The sequence below is a fragment of the Drosophila miranda genome, assembly GCF_003369915.1.
Source record: "Drosophila miranda strain MSH22 chromosome Y unlocalized genomic scaffold, D.miranda_PacBio2.1 Contig_Y1_pilon, whole genome shotgun sequence".
NCBI classification, from domain to species: Eukaryota; Metazoa; Arthropoda; class Insecta; order Diptera; family Drosophilidae; genus Drosophila; species Drosophila miranda.
In genome coordinates, this window is record NW_022881603.1 from 43,813,032 (window position 1) to 43,836,726 (window position 23,695).

The following is a 23,695-nucleotide window of genomic DNA, read 5'->3' on the forward strand; positions in this document are numbered from 1 at the left end:
TTATATAATAAGAATATTTTATGTATTTTTCTAAAAATAATATAAACATATGTATATAATAAATATAACACATTTAACCACTATTTATTTTAAATGTTTGCTGTTTTACTTTTGATTGGTTGAATTTCACTTCCTCTTATTACAAGAGAATCATAGGATTCGTTTGAAACAGGTTTCTTCCAAGTGAGGATTACATAAAAAGAATAAGTGGATTTCAGGTAGAATAGAGGTTGTAACCTTTCCCTCATATTATTAGATTGACCCAGTAGGAATCGTTTGAAACAGTTTTGTGAGCAGGTTGTTTGTTTTGGATATAAAAGATTAAGAAGGTGTTTGGGGGCCTAAAAAGATACCATTTAAAAAGGAAACCCTTAGTCCTATTTCAATAGTGAAAGTGGTTAGTTCGATAAAAAAAAAAAAAAAAAAAAAAAAACTTAAAATGGCATCAAAAGTTAAGTGCAACTTGTGTGATAAGTCCGTTGACTTTTCAGAGTTTCAATCTCATTATGAGAGATGCTCTGATTATCGTAATAATGTGGTGTGTGATCTTTGCTCTAAGTCCATCGACTTAATAGAGTTTGATAGTCATGCTTGGGACCTAGGAATGCTTTTGAGATTCTTATGAGCAAAGGATCTTCAAGGTCCTTCAACGTCAGGAGCTTCAAAACGGCCTCGATTGGATACTCCGATGGAACTAAGGATTATTGACTGTTCATTCGGCCCTGGTGCCCCTCACGTGTGATGCGCTTAAAAATGTTCTCATTGATCGGCTCCATCAATTTTTTGAGTTCCTCGAACGATTGGGTCGATGGAGAAGCGAGCTCTTCTTCATCAACATCTGGAGCGTTATCACAATCTTCCATTTCGTCGACATTAAAATCATCATCGCCAGCCCCAAATGGCGACTGTTCTACCTCAAATTGTGAGCCAGAGCCAACGAGTTTTCTAGAAGAGTAAGAGGCAGCGTCTAGGCAGCACATGATTGTGCAAATTTATCAAATTTCGATGAGCATTTGAGTGCAATATGAAAAATTATCTTCCATTTTTTCCACACTTTTTCCCAACTTTAACTTGTTTGGGTTAATTACAAAAATGCGCGCTAGGCAGTGACACCCTCAGAAATATACCAAGTATATACCGATGAAAAAACGACCTTAGCCCACTTATGACCTCTTTAATTAAACAAGATAACAAATTGAGTTAAACTGCGGAAAATAATACTGTTTGTAAAACTTTTCTCTGAAATTACAAAAAAAAAAAAAAAAAAACACACACACGATATCTTTCACTGTAACAGTGCCAAATTGATTCAATTTTCTTTATTTTTGGTGGAATATTAAAAAACCGCCTAATCGTTCCGTCGAGGATGGGAAACCATATTTCTCGATTTTGATTCAAGATATGCTAATTTTAGCCACTCCCTTTTATTGAACTTTTTATATAAATAAAAAAATGTTGTAACGAAAAAGGTCGAACTGCCCACAAAGTTTTTTTTGTACACGATTAGCTACTTTTAAGTACTCCTGAGTACATATGTAGATGTGCCAGTTCATAGAACGAATAGATAAAACCACACCATGAAAAACCACGAATTCATTAAACATTTCTAACGCCCCAAATCTATCTGCGTATTTGAAAAGTAATTAAAAAATTTAATTTTGTAATAATAAAACGAGGGGGAACGTTGTGAGTTGCTGCGGACGCCGCAACTCTACATTTATACCCGATACTTAGTCAGTATGGCTCCCCTCCGGCAGACGCCGCGAATATTAAACGACACGAGATAGAGTGCGTGCGAGAGAGACAGAAAATCAGTCTGACCGTGACGTCGGGCGCTGCGTAGCCACTGCAAATTGATTTGTTCCTTTTGGCTATAAAAATGATCCAGATTCAGCAATCTGATAGATATGGTTGTTATCTATGATTCTGCGTTTTTAGTTTTCTCGAATCTGCAATATTGTGGATGCAACAGATTTTCGTCCTTTGTGTGGGCGGAAGGGGGTGGGGCGAAATTTTGAGATAAACGTTTTATAGTGAGATCTAACAGGAGTGCGGATACTAAATTTGGTTACTCTACCGTTAATAGTCTCTGAGATTTGTGGATGCCCCAGATTGTTGTCCTTTGCGGGGGCGTAAGGGGGTGTGGCGAAATTTTGACACAAAACGGTCAAGGTCCGATATCACAGGAGTGTGGATACCAAAATTGGTTGCCCTGGCTCTTATAGGTTCTGAGATCCTTGAACTCATATTTTGCAATTGGCTAAACCGACCATGAAACCTGTGTGTCAGAGAGAGACAGAGCGAGAAAGAATGAAATTGTTTTCTTGATTCTGGCTATAATAATTATACGATCTGGTTCAGATTTTGCACTCTAAAAGATATAGTCATCTTCTACGATTCTGCGTTCTTAGTTTTCTCGTATCGTCGAAATTGTGGATGCCACAGATTTTCGCCCTTTGTGGGGTCGGAAGTGGGGGGGGGGGGGGGGTGGGGTAGGGCAAAGTTTTGAAATATTCTTGTAGCAGTGACATATCACAGAAGTCTGGATCCAAAACATCGTTGCTCTAGCTCTTATAATCTTTGAGCACTAGGCGCTGAAGGGACGGACAGACGGACGGACGGACAGACGGACAGACATTCAGGGCTCAATCAATTCGGCTATTGATGCTGATCCAGAATATATATACTTTATTGGGTCGGAAACGATTCCTTCTGGACGTTACACACATCCACTTTTACCACAAATCTAATATACCCCAATACTCATTTTGAGTATCGGGTATAATAAAAGAAAGTTACATAGCCCCTCCCATCAGGTAACCAACCTCTACCAAAGAATTTTCGCACATGTGGCTAATATCAGTTAAATCTGTTAAGGGGGCAAGGTGCACATGCCAAGGCCGCCTCAATAAATCAATTCGCGTGCCGAAATTTAATAAGTTTTTTAAAACCCAACATTTAATCACTGTTACATACAGTTACAGTTAAATAACCCCCGCTTGCATGAAGGTTCGTTGCAGCGATTGAGAACCAATTATAAGCCACCAAGAAGACTGATTGCTGATAATAATAATATTTCAGTTTTGCATTTAAATTTTCTCATCGTCATACATACATAACGAGAAAAGTTCGGAATTTTTGAATAATGTGCAATCATTGAGACGGCACACTTCCCAAGTGATGGCTCAGTAACTTCGATGGCGCATATCCTCACAAAACGCCAGACGCTGACAGTCTGTAATATATGATTATTATAATGAAAATACAATGAAGATTAGTCGATATTTAATTGGAGTAAAGTAATTACAATGGGGTACTGGGAGGAGAATATTTTAAGGCTTAAGGACTAACACGGAATAAAAGAGCAGTGTTTACATGGTTGGGTGGGTAAACTCGAAATAACAACACCTGAATCCGCGCGGCTATACATATGACACAATCGACTGGATTTCTGTAACCCCTAACGCCAGGTTGGCAATTAAAATCTTTTTTATGTGTTTAACTAGAACAACTAAAAGATCCAGCCCATCCAAATAGCCCTGGGCGAAAGATCCCCCAAAATATTGTGGAGGGAAACAAGGATGATAGTTTTCCCACGGATTTGATAACCGTTACGGGCACCGAAGGCAATCTACCTCCTCTTGCATTTACGGCATTAATTATTGTAATATTAACCCGGCCAAATAGAGGGGCACCCGCCGCTCTCAGCGATTCATTTCAAAAACGCAATCAAATTTGAATTTTGAGTCTTTGTCTCCGGGCGGTCTCGAACCTATTTCATCAAAAGAGCCTGCGAGACTCAACGCGCAGCACCAAACAGGTCTCTCCACAAAAATCGGAAATTTGTGAATTTTGTTGAGCAAGCAGTCCACACTTAAATAAACTGCTTGCATTAACATACCCTTTTGGTCAATTTAAAACTAGCCGCCAAAATTTTTTAAAATTTTTAATTAAATTTGAGTTTTCACTCCATTCAATCCAGTCATAATTCCATTTTCATGGTTTAAAATGTGTGTGTTAATTGTTGATAGTACAAAAATTGTTTATGACTTCGTACGAAAACATTTGGAACTAAAGATAGCAGCTAAGATGAGACTTAAATTGTTCTTTATTCTGTTGTTGATTATTCTAGCAATGGTTTTATTTATGACGAAAGTCAGTGCCAAACGATGGGCTGATGGAGTAGATGGAGTGTGTGCCTAATCACATTTTATAGTGTTAAATTATACCAATAAAGATGATGTAGCAAGCTTAGCGATAGTTGATTTAAACAAGTAAATTCATTATTTTTGAGATACCAGCTGATCTCAAAGCGTAGAGCTCTGAGATACACTACTCACAATGCAGGCAGCCGAAACTGAGGTTTGCACATACCTATCTATCAAATGTAGACCTCAAAGTATTATAATTCAACTAACTAATCGCCAATTCCACAGCCCAAGCGTACCAAGAGTTATATTGATGAGGTATACCGACTTTTAGAGGAAAAGCACGTGTCGCTGTGCGCTATAGTGGTTATTGGGAAGGCGAGAGTTCTCCTTTTGATTCCTCATTGATGCGCCGAACTAAATTCTATTTTGAGACCGGTGCAGGTTGCGATGTGCTAGAAGGCCTCCAGGCTGCTGTACTTACCATGCGCCCATATGAAAAAGCCGAATTTATTATATCCTATAAGTTGCTATTTCACGAGATGGGCTGCCCGCCGCGCATTAAACCACGTTCAGATGGACTTTTCAAAATCGAAGTTCTTCACTTCACATTGATCGGGGACTCAGATGCCTTCGCGTCAATGGCCGCTGTGGATCGGGACAAGTTTGCAATAGTTTACCCCAAGGCATTAGACATGCACATGCATGGCAAGGACTGTGTGAAGCGCTTTCGCTATCGCAACGCCGTCACTGCCTTCGAGCGGGCCGTAAAAAAAATGTTGTAACGAAAAAGGTCGAACTGCCCACAAAGTTTTTTTTCTACACGATTAGCTTCTTTTAAGTACTCCTGAGTACATATGTAGATGTGCCAGTTCATAGAACGAATAGATAAAACCACACCATGAAAAACCACGAATTCATTAAACATTTCTAACGCCCCAAATCTATCTGCGTATTTGAAAAGTAATTAAAAAATTTAATTTTGTAATAATAAAACGAGGGGGAACGTTGTGAGTTGCTGCGGACGCCGCAACTCTACATTTATACCCGATACTTAGTCAGTATGGCTCCCCTCCGGTAGACGCCGCGAATATTAAACGACACGAGAAAGAGTGCGTGCGAGAGACAGAAAATCAGTCTGACCGTGACGTCGGGCGCTGCGTAGCCACTGCAAATTGATTTGTTCCTTTTGGCTATAAAAATTATCTGATCTGATCCAGATTCAGCAATCTGATAGATATGGTCGTTATCTATGATTCTGCGTTTTTAGTTTTCTCGAATCTGCAATATTGTGGATACAACAGATTTTCGTCTTTTGTGTGGGCGGAAGGGGGTGGGGCGAAATTTTGAGATATATGTTTTAAAGTGAGATCTAACAGGAGTGCGGACACCAAATTTGGTTACTCTAGCCTTAATAGTCTCTGAGATTTGTGAATTTCCCCAGATTTCCATCCTTTGCGGGGGCGGAAGGGGGTGGGGCGAAATTTTGAGATAAACGTTTTATAGTGAGATCTAACAGGAGTGCGGATACTAAATTTGGTTACTCTACCGTTAATAGTCTCTGAGATTTGTGGATGCCCCAGATTGTTGTCCTTTGCGGGGCGTAAGGGGGTGTGGCGAAATTTTGACACAAAACGGTCAAGGTCCGATATCACAGGAGTGTGGATACCAAAATTGGTTGCCCTGGCTCTTATAGGTTCTGAGATCCTTGAACTCATATTTTGCAATTGGCTAAACCGACCATGAAACCTGTGTGTCAGAGAGAGACAGAGCGAGAAAGAATGAAATTGTTTTCTTGATTCTGGCTATAATAATTATACGCTCTGGTTCAGATTTTGCACTCTAAAAGATATAGTCATCTTCTACGATTCTGCGTTTTTAGTTTGCTCGTATCGTCGAAATTGTGGATGCCACAGATTTTCGCCCTTTGTGGCGTCGGAAGGGGGGGGGGGGGGAAAGTTTTGAAATATTCCAAAACATCGTTGCTCTAGCTCTTATAGTCTTTGAGCACTAGGCGCTGAAGGGGACGGACAGACGGACGGACGGACAGACATTCAGGGCTCAATCGCCTCGGCTATTGATGCTGATCCAGAATATATATACTTTATTGGGTCGGAAACGATTCCTTCTGGACGTTACACACATCCACTTTTACCACAAATCTAATATACCCCAATACTCATTTTGAGTATCGGGTATAATAAAAGAAAGTTACATAGCCCCTCCCATCAGGTAACCAACCTCTACCAAAGAATTTTCGCACATGTGGCTAATATCAGTTAAATCTGTTAAGGGGGCATGGTGCACATGCCAAGGCCGCCTCAATACATCAATTCGCGTGCCGAAATTTAATAAGTGCTCTCCAGAATTAAGCCCTGTTTTTAAAACCCAACATTTAATCACAGTTAAATAACCCCCGCTTGCATGCAGGTTCGTTGCAGCGATTGAGAACCAATTATAAGCCACCAACAAGACTGATTGCTGATAATAATAATATTTCAGTTTTGCATTTAAATTTTCTCATCGTCATACATACATGACGAGAAAAGTTCGGAATTTTTGAATAATGTGCAATCATTGAAACGGCACACTTCCCAAGTGATGGCTCAGTAACTTCGATGGCGCATATCCTCACAAAACGCCAGACGCTGACAGTCTGTAATATATGATTATTATAATGAAAATACAATGAAGATTAGTCGATATTTAATTGGAGTAAAGTAATTACAATGGGGTACTGGGAGGAGAATATATTAAGGCTTAAGGACTAACACGGAATAAAAGAGCAGTGTTTACATGGTTGGGTGGGTAAACTCGAAATAACAACACCTGAATCCGCGCGGCTATACATATGACACAATCGACTGGATTTCTGTAACCCCTAACGCCAGGTTGGCAATTAAAATCTTTTTTATGTGTTTAACTAGAACAACTAAAAGATACAGCCCATCCAAATAGCCCTGGGCGAAAGATCCCCCAAAATATTGTGGAGGGAAACAAGGATGATAGTTTTCCCACGGATTTGATAACCGTTACGGGCACCGAAGGCGAATTCCCACCTGTTCAATGAATCTACCTCCTCTTGCATTTACGGCATTAATTATTGTAATATTAACCCGGCCAAATAGAGGGGCACCCGCCGCTCTCAGCGATTCATTTCAAAAACGCAATCAAATTTGAATTTTGAGTCTTTGTCTCCGGGCGGTCTCGAACCTATTTCATCAAAAGAGTCTGCGAGACTCAACGCGCAGCACCAAACAGGTCTCTCCACAAAAATCGGAAATTTGTGAATTTTGTTGAGCAAGCAGTCCACACTTAAATAAACTGCTTGCATTAACATACCCTTTTGGTCAATTTAAAACTAGACGCCAAAATTTTTTTAAATTTTTAATCAAATTTGAGTTTTTACTCCATTCAATCCAGTCATAATTCCATTTTCATGGTTTAAAATGTGTGTGTTAATTGTTGATAGTACAAAAACTGTTTATGACTTCGTACGAAAACATTTGGAACTAAAGATAGCAGCTAAGATGAGACTTAAATTGTTCTTTATTCTGTTGTTGATTATTCTAGCAATGGTTTTATTTATGACGAAAGTCAGTGCCAAACGATGGGCTGATGGAGTAAATGGAGTGTGTGCCTAATCACTTTTTATAGTGTTAAATTATACAAATAAAGATGATGTAGCAAGCTTAGCGATAGTTGATTTAAACAAGGAAATTCATTATTTTTGAGATACCAGCTGATCTCAAAGCGTAGAGCTCTGAGATACACTACTCACAATGCAGGCAGCCGAAACTGAGGTTTGCACATACCTATCTATCAAATGTAGACCTCAAAGTATTATAATTCAACTAACTAATCGCCAATTCCACAGCCCAAGCGTACCAAGAGTTATATTGATGAGGTATACCGACTTTTAGAGGAAAAGCCAGGGGTTGAAGAAATATTAATCATGAATCGTTCCGGTGTGCCGATCAAAACGTCAATGGAACGCCAAGATGCACTTCAACATGCCTGTCTTTATGAGAATTTGCGTGAAAAGTGTCAGGCATTTCTATCAAAAATGGAGCCACCACAGCTCCTGACCATGTTGCGAGTCCGTACCAGATTCCACGAGGTCCTGCTAACACCTGATGGCAAGTGCAAAATCCAAAGGATACACATCTTAAGGTTGAGGATCTAAATCGTCATTCCTCCAATTTTTAAATAATTGCTCCTACATATATCTACGTTGTTAGTCATCCAACTTCTTACACGTAAAACATTCTTCTCACTTTGTACACAGCCTAAACACAACAAACTGTTCATTTATGTGACTACCTGAATATAAATTCAATCAAATAAGTAATAAATAGTCCTCAGAGCTTCAGCTTAAAAACAAAATATATTCCAAAAACAGATGACATTTTCTGACCAACAGAAAGTAAATATATTCTTGTACTCGTATTTTCATACTCTTCAGTATGTACAACATAGTTTGTAAGACGCGTCACAGCAACCATCACACTAGAAAACCGTTCTTCTAGAACTAATGTCAAATATTGAATTTGGTTGTCTGTTGTTTATTTAAATGGATTAATCCTTCAATGGGAAACAGTGCCCGAATCAGTGCAGATTTAGCTTGGACAACGTCAAGTCATTCTCGTCAATAGGGGACACCGTTAGTTTCATTTTGTGCTCCTTGGCCATTTTGGATAACATTACAATGTCCGAGTTTATATAGGCACCCCGCAAAAGTGCCACCGACGATTTTTCGGAAGTCTCAAGCTCCTTCACAAGTTCTTCAACACTGGGATTACATTTGGTTTCATCCTTTACTTCTTTAAACTTCTGGCCTGACAACGCACGAGTCCAAATGTCCTGAGATGCCTCTTTGTATTTTTTGATTTTCTTGTCCAGGTCAGTAATCTTAGCGCTGATCTCATTGTTATCGGGCTTCTTGGCTTGAGCCTGCATAAATATACACCGAGCATCCTTATATTCGCCTAAGGCGGACAGGGCGCAACCTTCCTGGTAGAGGGCCTTACAGGAAGGCTTATTTTCAGTGAGACGCCGCAAGGCTTTCATCGTAATGCACACGCGTTTGGGATTATGCAATTTATTGTAGCAGATCATCAAGTTTTGCTGGAAAAGTTAAAAAAAAAACACATAAGTGGGGATGAGCCACGACGCTACAAGTTGCATAGTTACATTGAGAGTGATCAACAGAGCGATTTGCTTGCGCTCATCCTCATCATTGGCTAGACGGCAATAGTTTAGAGAGCTTACGGCCCGCTCGAAGGCAGTGACGGCGTTGCGGTAGCGAAAGCGCTTCACACAGTCCTTGCCATGCATGTGCATGTCTAATGCCTTGGGGTAAACTATTGCAAACTTGTCCCGATCCACAGCGGCCATTGACGCGAAGGCATCTGAGTCCCCGATCAATGTGAAGTGAAGAACTTCGATTTTGAAAAGTCCATCTGAACGTGGTTTAATGCGCGGCGGGCAGCCCATCTCGTGAAATAGCAACTTATAGGATATAATAAATTCGGCTTTTTCATATGGGCGCATGGTAAGTACAGCAGCCTGGAGGCCTTTTAGCACATCGCAACCTGCACCGGTCTCAAAATAGAATTTAGTTCGGCGCATCAATGAGGAATCAAAAGGATAACTCTCGCCTTCCCAATAACCACTATAGCGCACAGCGACACGTGCCTTGTCTGGCACCAGACCTCGGCCCTGGTGCCCCTCACGTGTGATGCGCTTAAAAATGTTCTCATTGATCGGCTCCATCAATTTTTTGAGTTCCTCGAACGATTGGGTCGATGGAGAAGCGAGCTCTTCTTCATCAACATCTGGAGCGTTATCACAATCTTCCATTTCGTCGACATTAAAATCATCATCGCCAGCCCCAAATGGCGACTGTTCTACCTCAAATTGTGAGCCAGAGCCAACGAGTTTTCTAGAAGAGTAAGAGGCAGCGTCTAGGCAGCACATGATTGTGCAAATTTATCAAATTTCGATGCTGCAGTAGTTCCTTGAGCATTTGAGTGCAATATGAAAAATTATCTTCCATTTTTTCCACACTTTTTCCCAACTTTAACTTGTTTGGGTTAATTACAAAAATGCGCGCTAGGCAGTGACACCCTCAGAAATATACCAAGTATATACCGATGAAAAAACGACCTTAGCACACTTATGACCTCTTTAATTAAACAGGATAACAAATTGAGTTAAACTGCGAAAAATAATACTGTTTGTAAATCTTTTCTCTGAAATTACAAAAAAAAAAACACACACACACGATATCTTTCACTGTAACAGCGCCAAAATGATTGAGCATTTGAGTGCAATATGAAAAATTATCTTCCATTTTTTCCACACTTTTTCCCAACTTTAACTTGCTTGGGTTAATTACAAAAATGCGCGCTAGGCAGTGACACCCTCAGAAATATACCAAGTATATACCGATGAAAAAACGACCTTAGCACACTTATGACCTCTTTAATTAAACAGGATAACAAATTGAGTTAAACTGCGAAAAATAATACTGTTTGTAAATCTTTTCTCTGAAATTACAAAAAAAAAACACACACACGATATCTTTCACTGTAACAGCGCCAAAATGATTCAATTTTCTTTATTTTTTATTAAAGTTTTGAAATATTCTTGTAGCAGTGACATATCACAGAAGTCTGGATCCAAAACATCGTTTCTCTAGCTCTTATAGTCTTTGAGCACTAGGCGCTGAAGGGGACGGACAGACGGACGGACGGACAGACGGACAGACATTCAGGGCTCAATCGCCTCGGCTATTGATGCTGATCCAGAATATATATACTTTATTGGGTCGGAAACTATTCCTTCTGGACGTTACACACATCCACTTTTACCACAAATCTAATATACCCCAATACTCATTTTGAGTATCGGGTATAATAAAAGAAAGTTACATAGCCCCTCCCATCAGGTAACCAACCTCTACCAAAGAATTTTCGCACATGTGGCTAATATCAGTTAAATCTGTTAAGGGGGCATGGTGCACATGCCAAGGCCGCCGAATTTAATAAGTGCTCTCCAGAATTAAGCCCTGTTTTTAAAACCCAACATTTAATCACAGTTAAATAACCCCCGCTTGCATGCAGGTTCGTTGCAGCGATTGAGAACCAATTATAAGCCACCAACAAGACTGATTGCTGATAATAATAATATTTCAGTTTTGCACTTAAATTTTCTCATCGTCATACATACATGACGAGAAAAGTTCGGAATTTTTGAATAATGTGCAATCATTGAGACGGCACACTTCCCAAGTGATGGCTCAGTAACTTCGATGGCGCACATCCTCACAAAACGCCAGACGCTGACAGTCTGTAATATATGATTATTATAATGAAAATACAATGAAGATTAGTCGATATTTAATTGGAGTAAAGTAATTACAATGGGGTACTGGGAGGAGAATATATTAAGGCTTAAGGACTAACACGGAATAAAAGAGCAGTGTTTACATGGTTGGGTGGGTAAACTCGAAATAACAACACCTGAATCCGCGCGGCTATACATATGACACAATCGACTGGATTTCTGAAACCCCTAACGCCAGGTTGGCAATTAAAATCTTTTTTATGTGTTTAACTAGAACAACTAAAAGATCCAGCCCATCCAAATAGCCCTGGGCGAAGGATCCCCCAAAATATTGTGGAGAGAAACAAGGATGATAGTTTTCCTACGGATTTGATAACCGTTACGGGCACCAAAGGCGAATTCCCACCTGTTCAATGAATCTACCTCCTCTTGCATTTACGGCATTAATTATTGTAAAATTAACCCGGCCAAATAGAGGGGCACCCGCCGCTCTCAGCGATTCATTTCAAAAACGCAATCAATTTGAATTTTGAGTCTTTGTCTCCGGGCGGTCTCGAACCTATGTCATCAAAAGAGTCTGCGAGACTCAACGCGCAGCACCAAACAGGTCTCTCCACAAAAATCGGAAATTAAAACTAGCCGACAAAATTTTTTTAAATTTAATTAAAAATTTGAGTTTTTACTCCATTCAATCCAGTCATAATTCCATTTTCATGGTTTAAAATGTGTGTGTTAATTGTTGATATTACAAAAACTGTTTATGACTTCGTACGAAAACATTTGGAACTAAAGATAGCAGCTAAGATGAGACTTAAATTGTTCTTTATTCTGTTGTTGATTATTCTAGCAATGGTTTTATTAATGACGAAAGTCAGTGCCAAACGATGGGCTGATGGAGTAGATGGAGTGTGTGCCTAATCACTTTTTATAGTGTTAAATTATACCAATAAAGATGATGTAGCAAGCTTAGCGATAGTTGATTTAAACAAGTAAATTCATTATTTTTGAGATACCAGCTGATCTCAAAGCGTAGAGCTCTGAGATACACTACTCACAATGCAGGCAGCCGAAACTGAGGTTTGCACATACCTATCAAGTGTAGACCTCAAAGTATTATAATTCAACTAACTAATCGCCAATTCCACAGCCCAAGCGTACCAAGAGTTATATTTATGAGGTATACCGACTTTTAGAGGAAAAGCCAGGGGTTGAAGAAATATTAATCATGAATCGTTCCGGTGTGCCGATCAAAACGTCAATGGAACGCCAAGACGCACTTCAACATGCCTGTCTTTATGAGAATTTGCGTGAAAAGTGTCAGGCATTTCTATCAAAAATGGAGCCTCCACAGCTCCTGACCATGTTGCGAGTCCGTACCAGATTCCACGAGGTCCTGCTAACACCTGATGGCAAGTGCAAAATCCAAAGGATACACATCTTAAGGTTGAGGATCTAAATCGTCATTCCTCCAATTTTTAAATAATTGCTCCTACATATATCTACGTTGTTAGTCATCCAACTTCTTACACGTAAAACATTCTTCTCACTTTGTACACAGCCCAAACACAACAAACTGTTCATTTATGTGACTACCTGAATATAAATTCAATCAAATAAGTAATAAATAGTCCTCAGAGCTTCAGCTTAAAAACAAAATATATTCCAAAAACAGATGACATTTTCTGACCAACAGAAAGTAAATATATTCTTGTACTCGTATTTTCATACTCTTCAGTATGTACAACATAAACGTTAAGTTCTTCTAGAACTAATGTAAAATATTGAATTTGGTTGTCTGTTGTTTATTTAAATGGATTAATCCTTCAATGGGAAACAGTGCCCGAATCAGTGCAGATTTAGCTTGGACAACGTCAAGTCATTCTCGTCAATAGGGGACACCGTTAGTTTCATTTTGTGCTCCTTGGCCATTTTGGATAACATTACAATGTCCGAGTTTATATAGGCACCCCGATTTTTCGGAAGTCTCAAGCTCCTTCACAAGTTCTTCAACACTGGGATTACATTTGGTTTCATCCTTTACTTCTTTAAACTTCTGGCCTGACAACGCACGAGTCCAAATGTCCTGAGATGCCTATTTGTATTTTTTGATTTTCTTGTCCAGGACAGTAATCTTAGCACTGATCTCATTGTTATCGGGCTTCTTGGCTTGAGCCTGCATAAATATACACCGAGCATCCTTATATTCGCCTAAGGCGGACAGGGCGCAACCTTCCTGGTAGAGGGCCTTACAGGAAGGCTTATTTTCAGTGAGACGCCGCAAGGCTTTCATTGTAATGCACACGCGTTTGGGATTATGCAATTTATTGTAGCAGATCATCAAGTTTTGCTGGAAAAGTTTAAAAAAAAACACATAAGTGGGGATGAGCCACGACGCTACAAGTTGCATAGTTACATTGAGAGTGATCAACAGAGCGATTTGCTTGCGCTCATCCTCATCATTGGCTAGACGGCAATAGTTTAGAGAGCTTACGGCCCGCTCGAAGGCAGTGACGGCGTTGCGGTAGCGAAAGCGCTTCACACAGTCCTTGCCATGCATGTGCATGTCTAATGCCTTGGGGTAAACTATTGCAAACTTGTCCCGATCCACAGCGGCCATTGACGCGAAGGCATCTGAGTCCCCGATCAATGTGAAGTGAAGAACTTCGATTTTGAAAAGCCCATCTGAACGTGGTTTAATGCGCGGCGGGCAGCCCATCTCGTGAAATAGCAACTTATAGGATATAATAAATTCGGCTTTTTCATATGGGCGCATGGTAAGTACAGCAGCCTGAAGGCCTTTTAGCACATCGCAACCTGCACCGGTCTCAAAATAGAATTTAGTTCGGCGCATCAATGAGGAATCAAAAGGAGAACTCTCGCCTTCCCAATAACCACTATAGCGCACAGCGACACGTGCCTTGTCTGGCACCAGACCTCGGCCCTGGTGCCCCTCACGTGTGATGCGCTTAAAAATGTTCTCATTGATCGGCTCCATCAATTTTTTGAGTTCCTCGAACGATTGGGTCGATGGAGAAGCGAGCTCTTCTTCATCAACATCTGGAGCGTTATCACAATCTTCCATTTCGTCGACATTAAAATCATCATCGCCAGCCCCAAATGGCGACTGTTCTACCTCAAATTGTGAGCCAGAGCCAACGAGTTTTCTAGAAGAGTAAGAGGCAGCGTCTAGGCAGCACATGATTGTGCAAATTTATCAAATTTCGATGCTTACCCAAGTTGCAGTGGTTCCTTGAGCATATGAGTGCAATATGAAAAATTATCTTCCATTTTTTCCACACTTTTTCCCAACTTTAACTTGTTTGGGTTAATTACAAAAATGCGCGCTAGGCAGTGACACCCTCAGAAATATACCAAGTATATACCGATAAAAAAACGACCTTAGCACACTTATGACCTCTTTAATTAAACAGGATAACAAATTGAGTTAAACTGCGAAAAATAATACTGTTTGTAAATCTTTTCTCTGAAATTACAAAAAAAAAAACACACACACGATATCTTTCGTTGTAACAGCGCCAAAATGATTCAATTTTCTTTATTTTTTATTAAAGTTTTGAAATATTCTTGTAGCAGTGACATATCACAGAAGTCTGGATCCAAAACATCGTTTCTCTAGCTCTTATAGTCTTTGAGCACTAGGCGCTGAAGGGGACGGACAGACGGACGGACGGACAGACGGACAGACATTCAGGGCTCAATCGCCTCGGCTATTGATGCTGATCCACAATATATATACTTTATTGGGTCGGAAACTATTCCTTCTGGACGTTACACACATCCACTTTTACCACAAATCTAATATACCCCAATACTCATTTTGAGTATCGGGTATAATAAAAGAAAGTTACATAGCCCCTCCCATCAGGTAACCAACCTCTACCAAAGAATTTTCGCACATGTGGCTAATATCAGTTAAACCTGTTAAGGGGGCATGGTGCACATGCCAAGGCCGCCTCAATACATCAATTCGCGTGCCGAAATTTAATAAGTGCTCTCCAGAATTAAGCCCTGTTTTTAAAACCCAACATTTAATCACTGTTACATACAGTTACAGTTAAATAACCCCCGCTTGCATGCAGGTTCGTTGCAGCGATTGAGAACCAATTATAAGCCACCAACAAGACTGATTGCTGATAATAATAATATTTCAGTTTTGCATTTAAATTTTCTCATCGTCATACATACATGACGAGAAAAGTTCGGAATTTTTGAATAATGTGCAATCATTGAGACGGCACACTTCCCAAGTGATGGCTCAGTAACTTCGATGGCGCACATCCTCACAAAACGCCAGACGCTGGCAGTCTGTAATATATGATTATTATAATGAAAATACAATGAAGATTAGTCGATATTTAATTGGAGTAAAGTAATTACAATGGGGTACTGGGAGGAGAATATATTAAGGCTTAAGGACTAACACGGAATAAAAGAGCAGTGTTTACATGGTTGGGTGGGTAAACTCGAAATAACAACACCTGAATCCGCGCGGCTATATGACACAATCGACTGGATTTCTGAAACCCCTAACGCCAGGTTGGCAATTAAAATCTTTTTTATGTGTTTAACTAGAACAACTAAAAGATCCAGCCCATCCAAATAGCCCTGGGCGAAAGATCCCCCAAAATATTGTGGAGAGAAACAAGGATGATAGTTTTCCTACGGATTTGATAACCGTTACGGGCACCAAAGGCGAATACCCACCTGTTCAATGAATCTACCTCCTCTTGCATTTACGGCATTAATTATTGTAAAATTAACCCGGCCAAATAGAGGGGCACCCGCCGCTCTCAGTGATTCATTTCAAAAACGCAATCAAATTTGAATTTTGAGTCTTTGTCTCCGGGCGGTCTCGAACCTATGTCATCAAAAGAGTCTGCGAGACTCAACGCGCAGCACCAAACAGGTCTCTCCACAATCGGAAATTTGTGAATTTTGTTGAGCAAGCAGTCCACACTTAAATAAACTGCTTGCATTAACATACCCTTTTGGTCAATTTAAAACTAGCCGACAACATTTTTTTAAATTTAATTAAAAATTTGAGTTTTTACTCCATTCAATCCAGTCATAATTCTATTTTCATGGTTTAAAATGTGTGTGTTAATTGTTGATATTACAAAAACTGTTTATGACTTCGTACGAAAACATTTGGAACTAAAGATAGCAGCTAAGATGAGACTTAAATTGTTCTTTATTCTGTTGTTGATTATTCTAGCAATGGTTTTATTAATGACGAAAGTCAGTGCCAAACGATGGGCTGATGGAGTAGATGGAGTGTGTGCCTAATCACTTTTTATAGTGTTAAATTATACCAATAAAGATGATGTAGCAAGCTTAGCGATAGTTGATTTAAACAAGTAAATTCATTATTTTTGATATACCAGCTGATCTCAAAGCGTAGAGCTCTGAGATACACTACTCACAATGCAGGCAGCCGAAACTGAGGTTTGCACATACCTATCTATCAAGTGTAGACCTCAAAGTATTATAATTCAACTAACTAATCGCCAATTCCACAGTTATATTTATGAGGTATACCGACTTTTAGAGGAAAAGCCAGGGGTTGAAGAAATATTAATCATGAATCGTTCCGGTGTGCCGATCAAAACGTCAATGGAACGCCAAGACGCACTTCAACATGCCTGTCTTTATGAGAATTTGCGTGAAAAGTGTCAGGCATTTCTATCAAAAATGGAGCCTCCACAGCTCCTGACCATGTTGCGAGTCCGTACCAGATTCCACGTGGTCCTGCTAACACCTGATGGCAAGTGCAAAATCCAAAGGATACACATCTTAAGGTTGAGGATCTAAATCGTCAGTCCTCTAATTTTTAAATAATTGCTCCTACATATATCTAGGTTGTTAGTCATCCAACTTCTTACACGTAAAACATTCTTCTCACTTTGTACACAGCCCAAACACAACAAACTGTTCATTTATGTGACTACCTGAATATAAATTCAATCAAATAAGTAATAAATAGTCCTCAGAGCTTCAGCTTAAAAACAAAATATATTCCAAAAACAGATGACATTTTCTGACCAACAGAAAGTAAATATATTCTTGTACTCGTATTTTCATACTCTTCAGTATGTACAACATAAACGTTAAGTTCTTCTAGAACTAATGTAAAATATTGAATTTGGTTGTCTGTTGTTTATTTAAATGGATTAATCCTTCAATGGGAAACAGTGCCCGAATCAGTGCAGATTTAGCTTGGACAACGTCAAGTCATTCTCGTCAATAGGGGACACCGTTAGTTTCATTTTGTGCTCCTTGGCCATTTTGGATAACATTACAATGTCCGAGTTTATATAGGCACCCCGCAAAAGTGCCACCGACGATTTTTCGGAAGTCTCAAGCTCCTTCACAAGTTCTTCAACACTGGGATTACATTTGGTTTCATCCTTTTCTTCTTTAAACTTCTGGCCTGACAACGCACGAGTCCAAATGTCCTGAGATGCCTCTTTGTATTTTTTGATTTTCTTGTCCAGGTCAGTAATCTTAGCACTGATCTCATTGTTATCGGGCTTCTTGGCTTGAGCCTGCATAAATATACACCGAGCATCCTTATATTCGCCTAAGGCGGACAGGGCGCAACCTTCCTGGTAGAGGGCCTTACAGGAAGGCTTATTTTCAGTGAGACGCCGCAAGGCTTTCATCGTAATGCACACGCGTTTGGGATTATGCAATTTATTGTAGCAGATCATCAAGTTTTGCTGGAAAAGTTAAAAAAAAAACACATAAGTGGGGATGAGCCACGACGCTACAAGTTGCATAGTTACATTGAGAGTGATCAACAGAGCGATTTGCTTGCGCTCATCCTCATCATTGGCTAGACGGCAATAGTTTAGAGAGCTTACGGCCCGCTCGAAGGCAGTGACGGCGTTGCGGTAGCGAAAGCGCTTCACACAGTCCTTGCCATGCATGTGCATGTCTAATGCCTTGGGGTAAACTATTGCAAACTTGTCCCGATCCACAGCGGCCATTGACGCGAAGGCATCTGAGTCCCCGATCAATGTGAAGTGAAGAACTTCGATTTTGAAAAGTCCATCTGACCGTGGTTTAATGCGCGGCGGGCAGCCCATCTCGTGAAATAGCAACTTATAGGATATAATAAATTCGGCTTTTTCATATGGGCGCATGGTAAGTACATCAGCCTGGAGGCCTTCTAGCACATCGCAACCTGCACCGGTCTCAAAATAGAATTTAGTTCGGCGCATCAATGAGGAATCAAAAGGAGAACTCTCGCCTTCCCAATAACCACTATAGCGCTCAGCGACACGTGCCTTGTCTGGCACCAGACCTCGGCCCTCACGTGTGATGCGCTTAAAAATGTTTTCATTGATCGGCTCCATCAATTTTTTGAGTTCCTCGAACGATTGGGTCGATGGAGAAGCGAGCTCTTCTTCATCAACATCTGGAGCGTTATCACAATCTTCCATTTCGTCGACATTAAAATCATCATCGCCAGCCCCCAATGGCGACTGTTCTACCTCAAATTGTGAGCCAGAGCCAACGAGTTTTCTAGAAGAGTAAGAGGCAGCGTCTAGGCAGCACATGATTGTGCTAATGTATCAAATTTCGATGCTTACCCAAGTTGCAGTGGTTCCTTGAGCATTTGAGTGCAATATGAAAAATTATCTTCCATTTTTTCCACACTTTTTCCCAACTTTAACTTGTTTGGGTTAATTACAAAAATGCGCGCTAGGCAGTGACACCCTCAGAAATATACCAAGTATATACCGATGAAAAAACGACCTTAGCACACTTATGACCTCTTTAATTAAACAGGATAACAAATTGAGTTAAACTGCGAAAAATAATACTGTTTGTAAATCTTTTCTCTGAAATTACAAAAAAAAAAAAAACACACACACACGATATCTTTCACTGTAACAGCGCCAAAATGATTCAATTTTCTTTATTTTTGGTGGAATATTAAAAAACCGCCTTGGGCGACAATGGGTTAATTGTTCCGTCGAGGATGGGAAACCATATTTCTCGATTTTGATTCAAGATATGCTAATTTTAGCCACTCCCTTTTATTGAACTTTTTATATAAATAAAAAAATTTTGTAACGAAAAAGGTCGAACTGCCCACAAAGTTTTTTTTCTACACGATTAGCTACTTTTAAGTACTCCTGAGTACATACATATGTAGATGTGCCAGTTCATAGAACGAATAGATAAAACCACACCATGAAAAACCACGAATTCATTAAACATTTCTAACGCCCCAAATCTATCTGCGTATTTGAAAAGTAATTAAAAAACTTAATTTTGTAATAATAAAACGAGGGAGAACGTTGTGAGTTGCTGCGGACGCCGCAACTCTACATTTATACCCGATACTTAGTCAGTATGGCTCCACTCCGGCAGACGCCGCGAATATTAAACGACACGAGAAAGAGTGCGTGCGAGAGAGACAGAAAATCAGTCTGACCGTGACGTCGGGCGCTGCGTAGCCACTGCTAATTGATTTGTTCCTTTTGGCTATAAAGATGATCTGATCTGATCCAGATTCAGCAATCTGATAGATATGGTCGTTATCTATGATTCTGCGTTTTTAGTTTTCTCGAATCGTCGAAATTGTGGATGCCATAGATTTTCGCCCGTTGTGTGGTCGGAAGTGGGGGGGGGGGGGGCAAAGTTTTGAAATATTCTTGTAGCAGTGACATATCACAGAAGTCTGGATCCAAAACATCGTTTCTCTAGCTCTTATAGTCTTTGAGCACTAGGCGCTGAAGGGGACGGACAGACGGACGGACGGACGGACGGACAGACGGACAGACATTCAGGGCTCAATCGCCTCGGCTATTGATGCTGATCCAGAATATATATACTTTATTGGGTCGGAAACGATTCCTTCTGGACGTTACACACAACCACTTTTACCACAAATCTAATATACCCCAATACTCATTTTGAGTATCGGGTATAATAAAAGAAAGTTACACAGCCCCTCCCATCAGGTAACCAACCTCTACCAAAGAATTTTCGCACATGTGGCTAATATCAGTTAAATCTGTTAAGGAGGCATGGTGCACATGCCAAGGCCGCCTCAATACATCAATTCGCGTGCCGAAATTTAATAAGTGCTCTCCAGAATTAAGCCCTGTTTTTAAAACCCAACATTTAATCACTGTTACATACAGTTACAGTTAAATAACCCCCGCTTGCATGCAGGTTCGTTGCAGCGATTGAGAACCAATTATAAGCCACCAACAAGACTGATTGCTGATAATAATAATATTTCAGTTTTGCATTTAAATTTTCTCATCGTCATACATACATGACGAGAAAAGTTCGGAATTTTTGAATAATGTGCAATCATTGAGACGGCACACTTCCCAAGTGATGGCTCAGTAACTTCGATGGCGCATATCCTCACAAAACGCCAGACGCTGACAGTCTGTAATATATGATTATTATAATGAAAATACAATGAAGATTAGTCGATATTTAATTGGAGTAAAGTAATTAACATGGGGGTACTGGGAGGAGAATATATTAAGGCTTAAGGACTAACACGGAATAAAAGAGCAGTGTTTACATGGTTGGGTGGGTAAACTCGAAATAACAACACCTGAATCCGCGCGGCTATACATATGACACAATCGACTGGATTTCTGAAACCCCTAACGCCAGGTTGGCAATTAAAATCTTTTTTATGTGTTTAACTAGAACAACTAAAAGATACAGCCCATCCAAATAGCCCTGGGCGAAAGATCCCCCAAAATATTGTGGAGAGAAACAAGGATGATAGTTTTCCCACGGATTTGATAACCGTTACGGGCACCAAAGGCGAATTCCCACCTGTTCAATGAATCTACCTCCTCTTGCATTTACGGCATTAATTATTGTAAAATTAACCCGGCCATATAGAGGTGCACCCGCCGCTCTCAGCGATTCATTTCAAAAACGCAATCAAATTTGAATTTTGAGTCTTTGTCTCCGGGCGGTCTCGAGCCTATGTCATCAAAAGAGTCTGCGAGACTCAACGCGCAGCACCAAACAGGTCTCTCCACAAAAATCGGAAATTTGTGAATTTTCTTGAGCAAGCAGTCCACACTTAAATAAACTGCTTGCATTAACATACCCTTTTGGTCAATTTAAAACTAGCCGACAAAATTTTTTAAATTTTTTTTAAATTAAATTTGAGTTTTTACTCCATTCAATCCAGTCATAATTCTATTTTCATGGTTTAAAATGTGTGTGTTAATTGTTGATAGTACAAAAACTGTTTATGACTTCGTACGAAAACATTTGGAACTAAAGATAGCAGCTAAGATGAGACTTAAATTGTTCTTTATTCTGTTGTTGATTATTCTAGCAATGGTTTTATTAATGACGAAAGTCAGTGCCAAACGATGGGCTGATGGAGTAGATGGAGTGTGTGCCTAATCACTTTTTATAGTGTTAAATTATACCAATAAAGATGATGCAGCAAGCTTAGCGATAGTTGATTTAAACAAGTAAATTCATTATTTTTGAGATACCAGCTGATCTCAAAGCGTAGAGCTCTGAGATACACTACTCACAATGCAGGCAGCCGAAACTGAGGTTTGCACATACCTGTCTATCAAGTGTAGACCTCAAAGTATTATAATTCAACTAACTAATCGCCAATTCCACAGCCCAAGCGTACTAAGAGTTAAATTTATGAGGTATACCGACTTTTAGAGGAAAAGCCAGGGGTTGAAGAAATATTAATCATGAATCGTTCCGGTGTGCCGATCAAAACGTCAATGGAACGCCAAGACGCACTTCAACATGCCTGTCTTTATGAGAATTTGCGTGAAAAGTGTCAGGCATTTCTATCAAAAATGGAGCCACCACAGCTCCTGACCATGTTGCGAGTCCGTACCAGATTCCACGAGGTCCTGCTAACACCTGATGGCAAGTGCAAAATCCAAAGGATACACATCTTAAGGTTGAGGATCTAAATCGTCATTCCTCCAATTTTTAAATAATTGCTCCTACATATATCTACGTTGTTAGTCATCCAACTTCTTACACGTAAAACATTCTTCTCACTTTGTACACAGCCCAAACACAACAAACTGTTCATTTATGTGACTACCTGAATATAAATTCAATCAAATAAGTAATAAATAGTCCTCAGAGCTTCAGCTTAAAAACAAAATATATTCCAAAAACAGATGACATTTTCTGACCAACAGAAAGTAAATATATTCTTGTACTCGTATTTTCATACTCTTCAGTATGTACAACATAAACGTTAAGTTCTTCTAGAACTAATGTAAAATATTGAATTTGGTTGTCTGTTGTTTATTTAAATGGATTAATCCTTCAATGGGAAACAGTGCCCGAATCAGTGCAGATTTAGCTTGGACAACGTCAAGTCATTCTCGTCAATAGGGGACACCGTTAGTTTCATTTTGTGCTCCTTGGCCATTTTGGATAACATTACAATGTCCGAGTTTATATAGGCACCCCGCAAAAGTGCCACCGACGATTTTTCGGAAGTCTCAAGCTCCTTCACAAGTTCTTCAACACTGGGATTACATTTGGTTTCATCCTTTACTTCTTTAAACTTCTGGCCTGACAACGCACGAGTCCAAATGTCCTGAGATGCCTCTTTGTATTTTTTGATTTTCTTGTCCAGGTCAGTAATCTTAGCACTGATCTCATTGTTATCGGGCTTCTTGGCTTGAGCCTGCATAAATATACACCGAGCATCCTTATATTCGCCTAAGGCGGACAGGGCGCAACCTTCCTGGTAGAGGGCCTTACAGGAAGGCTTATTTTCAGTGAGACGCCGCAAGGCTTTCATCGTAATGCACACGCGTTTGGGATTATGCAATTTATTGTAGCAGATCATCAAGTTTTGCTGGAAAAGTTAAAAAAAAAACACATAAGTGGGGATGAGCCACGACGCTACAAGTTGCATAGTTACATTGAGAGTGATCAACAGAGCGATTTGCTTGCGCTCATCCTCATCATTGGCTAGACGGCAATAGTTTAGAGAGCTTACGGCCCGCTCGAAGGCAGTGACGGCGTTGCGGTAGCGAAAGCGCTTCACACAGTCCTTGCCATGCATGTGCATGTCTAATGCCTTGGGGTAAACTATTGCAAACTTGTCCCGATCCACAGCGGCCATTGACGCGAAGGCATCTGAGTCCCCGATCAATGTGAAGTGAAGAACTTCG

The 23,695-nt window shown here is 40.0% G+C and overlaps 6 protein-coding genes and 1 long non-coding RNA gene across 9 annotated transcripts in view; 3 read left to right on the forward strand and 4 right to left on the reverse strand.

The window, feature by feature from the left end:
* LOC108159433 (dynein light chain roadblock-type 1-like) overlaps positions 1 to 17,597 on the forward strand; it is a 76,786-nt gene extending 59,189 nt beyond the window's left edge. Inside the window, exons 1-3 of one of the 3 annotated variants that reach the window (XM_033395341.1) lie at positions 4,226 to 4,362; positions 4,437 to 4,466; positions 17,052 to 17,597. In XM_033395341.1, the coding sequence (XP_033251232.1) occupies positions 4,342 to 4,362; positions 4,437 to 4,466; positions 17,052 to 17,330 (330 nt within the window). In that variant the 5' untranslated portion in view covers positions 4,226 to 4,341 and the 3' untranslated portion in view covers positions 17,331 to 17,597. Of the gene's footprint in view, positions 1 to 4,225; positions 4,363 to 4,436; positions 4,467 to 12,264; positions 12,576 to 12,645; positions 12,676 to 17,051 lie in introns of those variants that run through there. The other 2 variants (XM_033395342.1, XM_033395340.1) reach the window with 2 other exon arrangements.
* On the forward strand, positions 7,843 to 8,534 carry LOC117190287 (dynein light chain roadblock-type 1-like). The gene is made up of 2 exons (XM_033395369.1): positions 7,843 to 7,951; positions 8,026 to 8,534. Exons 1-2 carry the CDS (start codon positions 7,931 to 7,933, stop codon positions 8,332 to 8,334), a joined length of 330 nt encoding a protein of 109 aa, XP_033251260.1. The 5' UTR covers positions 7,843 to 7,930; the 3' UTR covers positions 8,335 to 8,534.
* Positions 8,698 to 10,139, reverse strand: LOC117190235 (inactive peptidyl-prolyl cis-trans isomerase shutdown-like). The gene is made up of 2 exons (XM_033395283.1): positions 9,342 to 10,139; positions 8,698 to 9,275 (listed from the first exon to the last, which is right to left on the reverse strand). The coding sequence occupies exons 1-2, from the start codon at positions 10,125 to 10,127 to the stop codon at positions 8,757 to 8,759; spliced, it is 1,305 nt and encodes a 434-aa protein (XP_033251174.1). The 5' UTR covers positions 10,128 to 10,139; the 3' UTR covers positions 8,698 to 8,756.
* LOC117190245 (inactive peptidyl-prolyl cis-trans isomerase shutdown-like) lies at positions 13,137 to 14,874 on the reverse strand. Its single transcript, XM_033395298.1, has 3 exons — positions 14,731 to 14,874; positions 13,912 to 14,662; positions 13,137 to 13,845 (listed from the first exon to the last, which is right to left on the reverse strand). Exons 1-3 carry the CDS (start codon positions 14,784 to 14,786, stop codon positions 13,591 to 13,593), a joined length of 1,062 nt encoding a protein of 353 aa, XP_033251189.1. The 5' UTR covers positions 14,787 to 14,874; the 3' UTR covers positions 13,137 to 13,590.
* A 122-nt stretch (positions 17,598 to 17,719) lies between the features above and the next one.
* LOC117191690 (inactive peptidyl-prolyl cis-trans isomerase shutdown-like) lies at positions 17,720 to 19,259 on the reverse strand. Its single transcript, XM_033396489.1, has 3 exons — positions 19,115 to 19,259; positions 18,305 to 19,046; positions 17,720 to 18,238 (listed from the first exon to the last, which is right to left on the reverse strand). Exons 1-3 carry the CDS (start codon positions 19,168 to 19,170, stop codon positions 17,720 to 17,722), a joined length of 1,317 nt encoding a protein of 438 aa, XP_033252380.1. The 5' UTR covers positions 19,171 to 19,259.
* Positions 19,260 to 21,723: 2,464 nt separating this feature from the next.
* Positions 21,724 to 22,663, forward strand: LOC117190307. The gene is made up of 2 exons (XR_004473669.1): positions 21,724 to 22,085; positions 22,160 to 22,663. It is a non-coding gene; the product is annotated as an uncharacterized LOC117190307 (long non-coding RNA).
* Positions 22,651 to 23,670, reverse strand: LOC117190265 (inactive peptidyl-prolyl cis-trans isomerase shutdown-like). The gene is made up of 2 exons (XM_033395322.1): positions 23,443 to 23,670; positions 22,651 to 23,376 (listed from the first exon to the last, which is right to left on the reverse strand). Exons 1-2 carry the CDS (start codon positions 23,644 to 23,646, stop codon positions 22,858 to 22,860), a joined length of 723 nt encoding a protein of 240 aa, XP_033251213.1. The 5' UTR covers positions 23,647 to 23,670; the 3' UTR covers positions 22,651 to 22,857.
* Between the last annotated feature and the right edge of the window lie 25 nt (positions 23,671 to 23,695).

What these genes read in the sequence shown, in the direction of transcription:
- LOC117190265 (XM_033395322.1), bottom strand. Translation starts at nt 23,646, where the DNA reads ATGGCCGCTGTGGATCGGGACAAGTTTGCAATAGTTTACCCCAAGGCA. An exon ending in CTCTGTTGATCACTCTCAAT is followed by an intron (nt 23,377 to 23,442) that starts GTAACTATGCAA and finishes TAACTTTTCCAG; the next exon opens with CAAAACTTGATGATCTGCTA.
- LOC117190287 (XM_033395369.1), top strand. Translation starts at nt 7,931, where the DNA reads ATGCAGGCAGCCGAAACTGAG. An exon ending in TGCAGGCAGCCGAAACTGAG is followed by an intron (nt 7,952 to 8,025) that starts GTTTGCACATAC and finishes CCAATTCCACAG; the next exon opens with CCCAAGCGTACCAAGAGTTA.
- LOC117190245 (XM_033395298.1), bottom strand. Translation starts at nt 14,786, where the DNA reads ATGGAAGATAATTTTTCATATTGCACTCATATGCTCAAGGAACCACTG. An exon ending in AAGGAACCACTGCAACTTGG is followed by an intron (nt 14,663 to 14,730) that starts GTAAGCATCGAA and finishes TTACTCTTCTAG; the next exon opens with AAAACTCGTTGGCTCTGGCT. An exon ending in CTCTGTTGATCACTCTCAAT is followed by an intron (nt 13,846 to 13,911) that starts GTAACTATGCAA and finishes AAACTTTTCCAG; the next exon opens with CAAAACTTGATGATCTGCTA.
- LOC117190235 (XM_033395283.1), bottom strand. Translation starts at nt 10,127, where the DNA reads ATGTGCTGCCTAGACGCTGCCTCTTACTCTTCTAGAAAACTCGTTGGC. An exon ending in CTCTGTTGATCACTCTCAAT is followed by an intron (nt 9,276 to 9,341) that starts GTAACTATGCAA and finishes TAACTTTTCCAG; the next exon opens with CAAAACTTGATGATCTGCTA.
- LOC117191690 (XM_033396489.1), bottom strand. Translation starts at nt 19,170, where the DNA reads ATGGAAGATAATTTTTCATATTGCACTCAAATGCTCAAGGAACCACTG. An exon ending in AAGGAACCACTGCAACTTGG is followed by an intron (nt 19,047 to 19,114) that starts GTAAGCATCGAA and finishes TTACTCTTCTAG; the next exon opens with AAAACTCGTTGGCTCTGGCT. An exon ending in CTCTGTTGATCACTCTCAAT is followed by an intron (nt 18,239 to 18,304) that starts GTAACTATGCAA and finishes TAACTTTTCCAG; the next exon opens with CAAAACTTGATGATCTGCTA.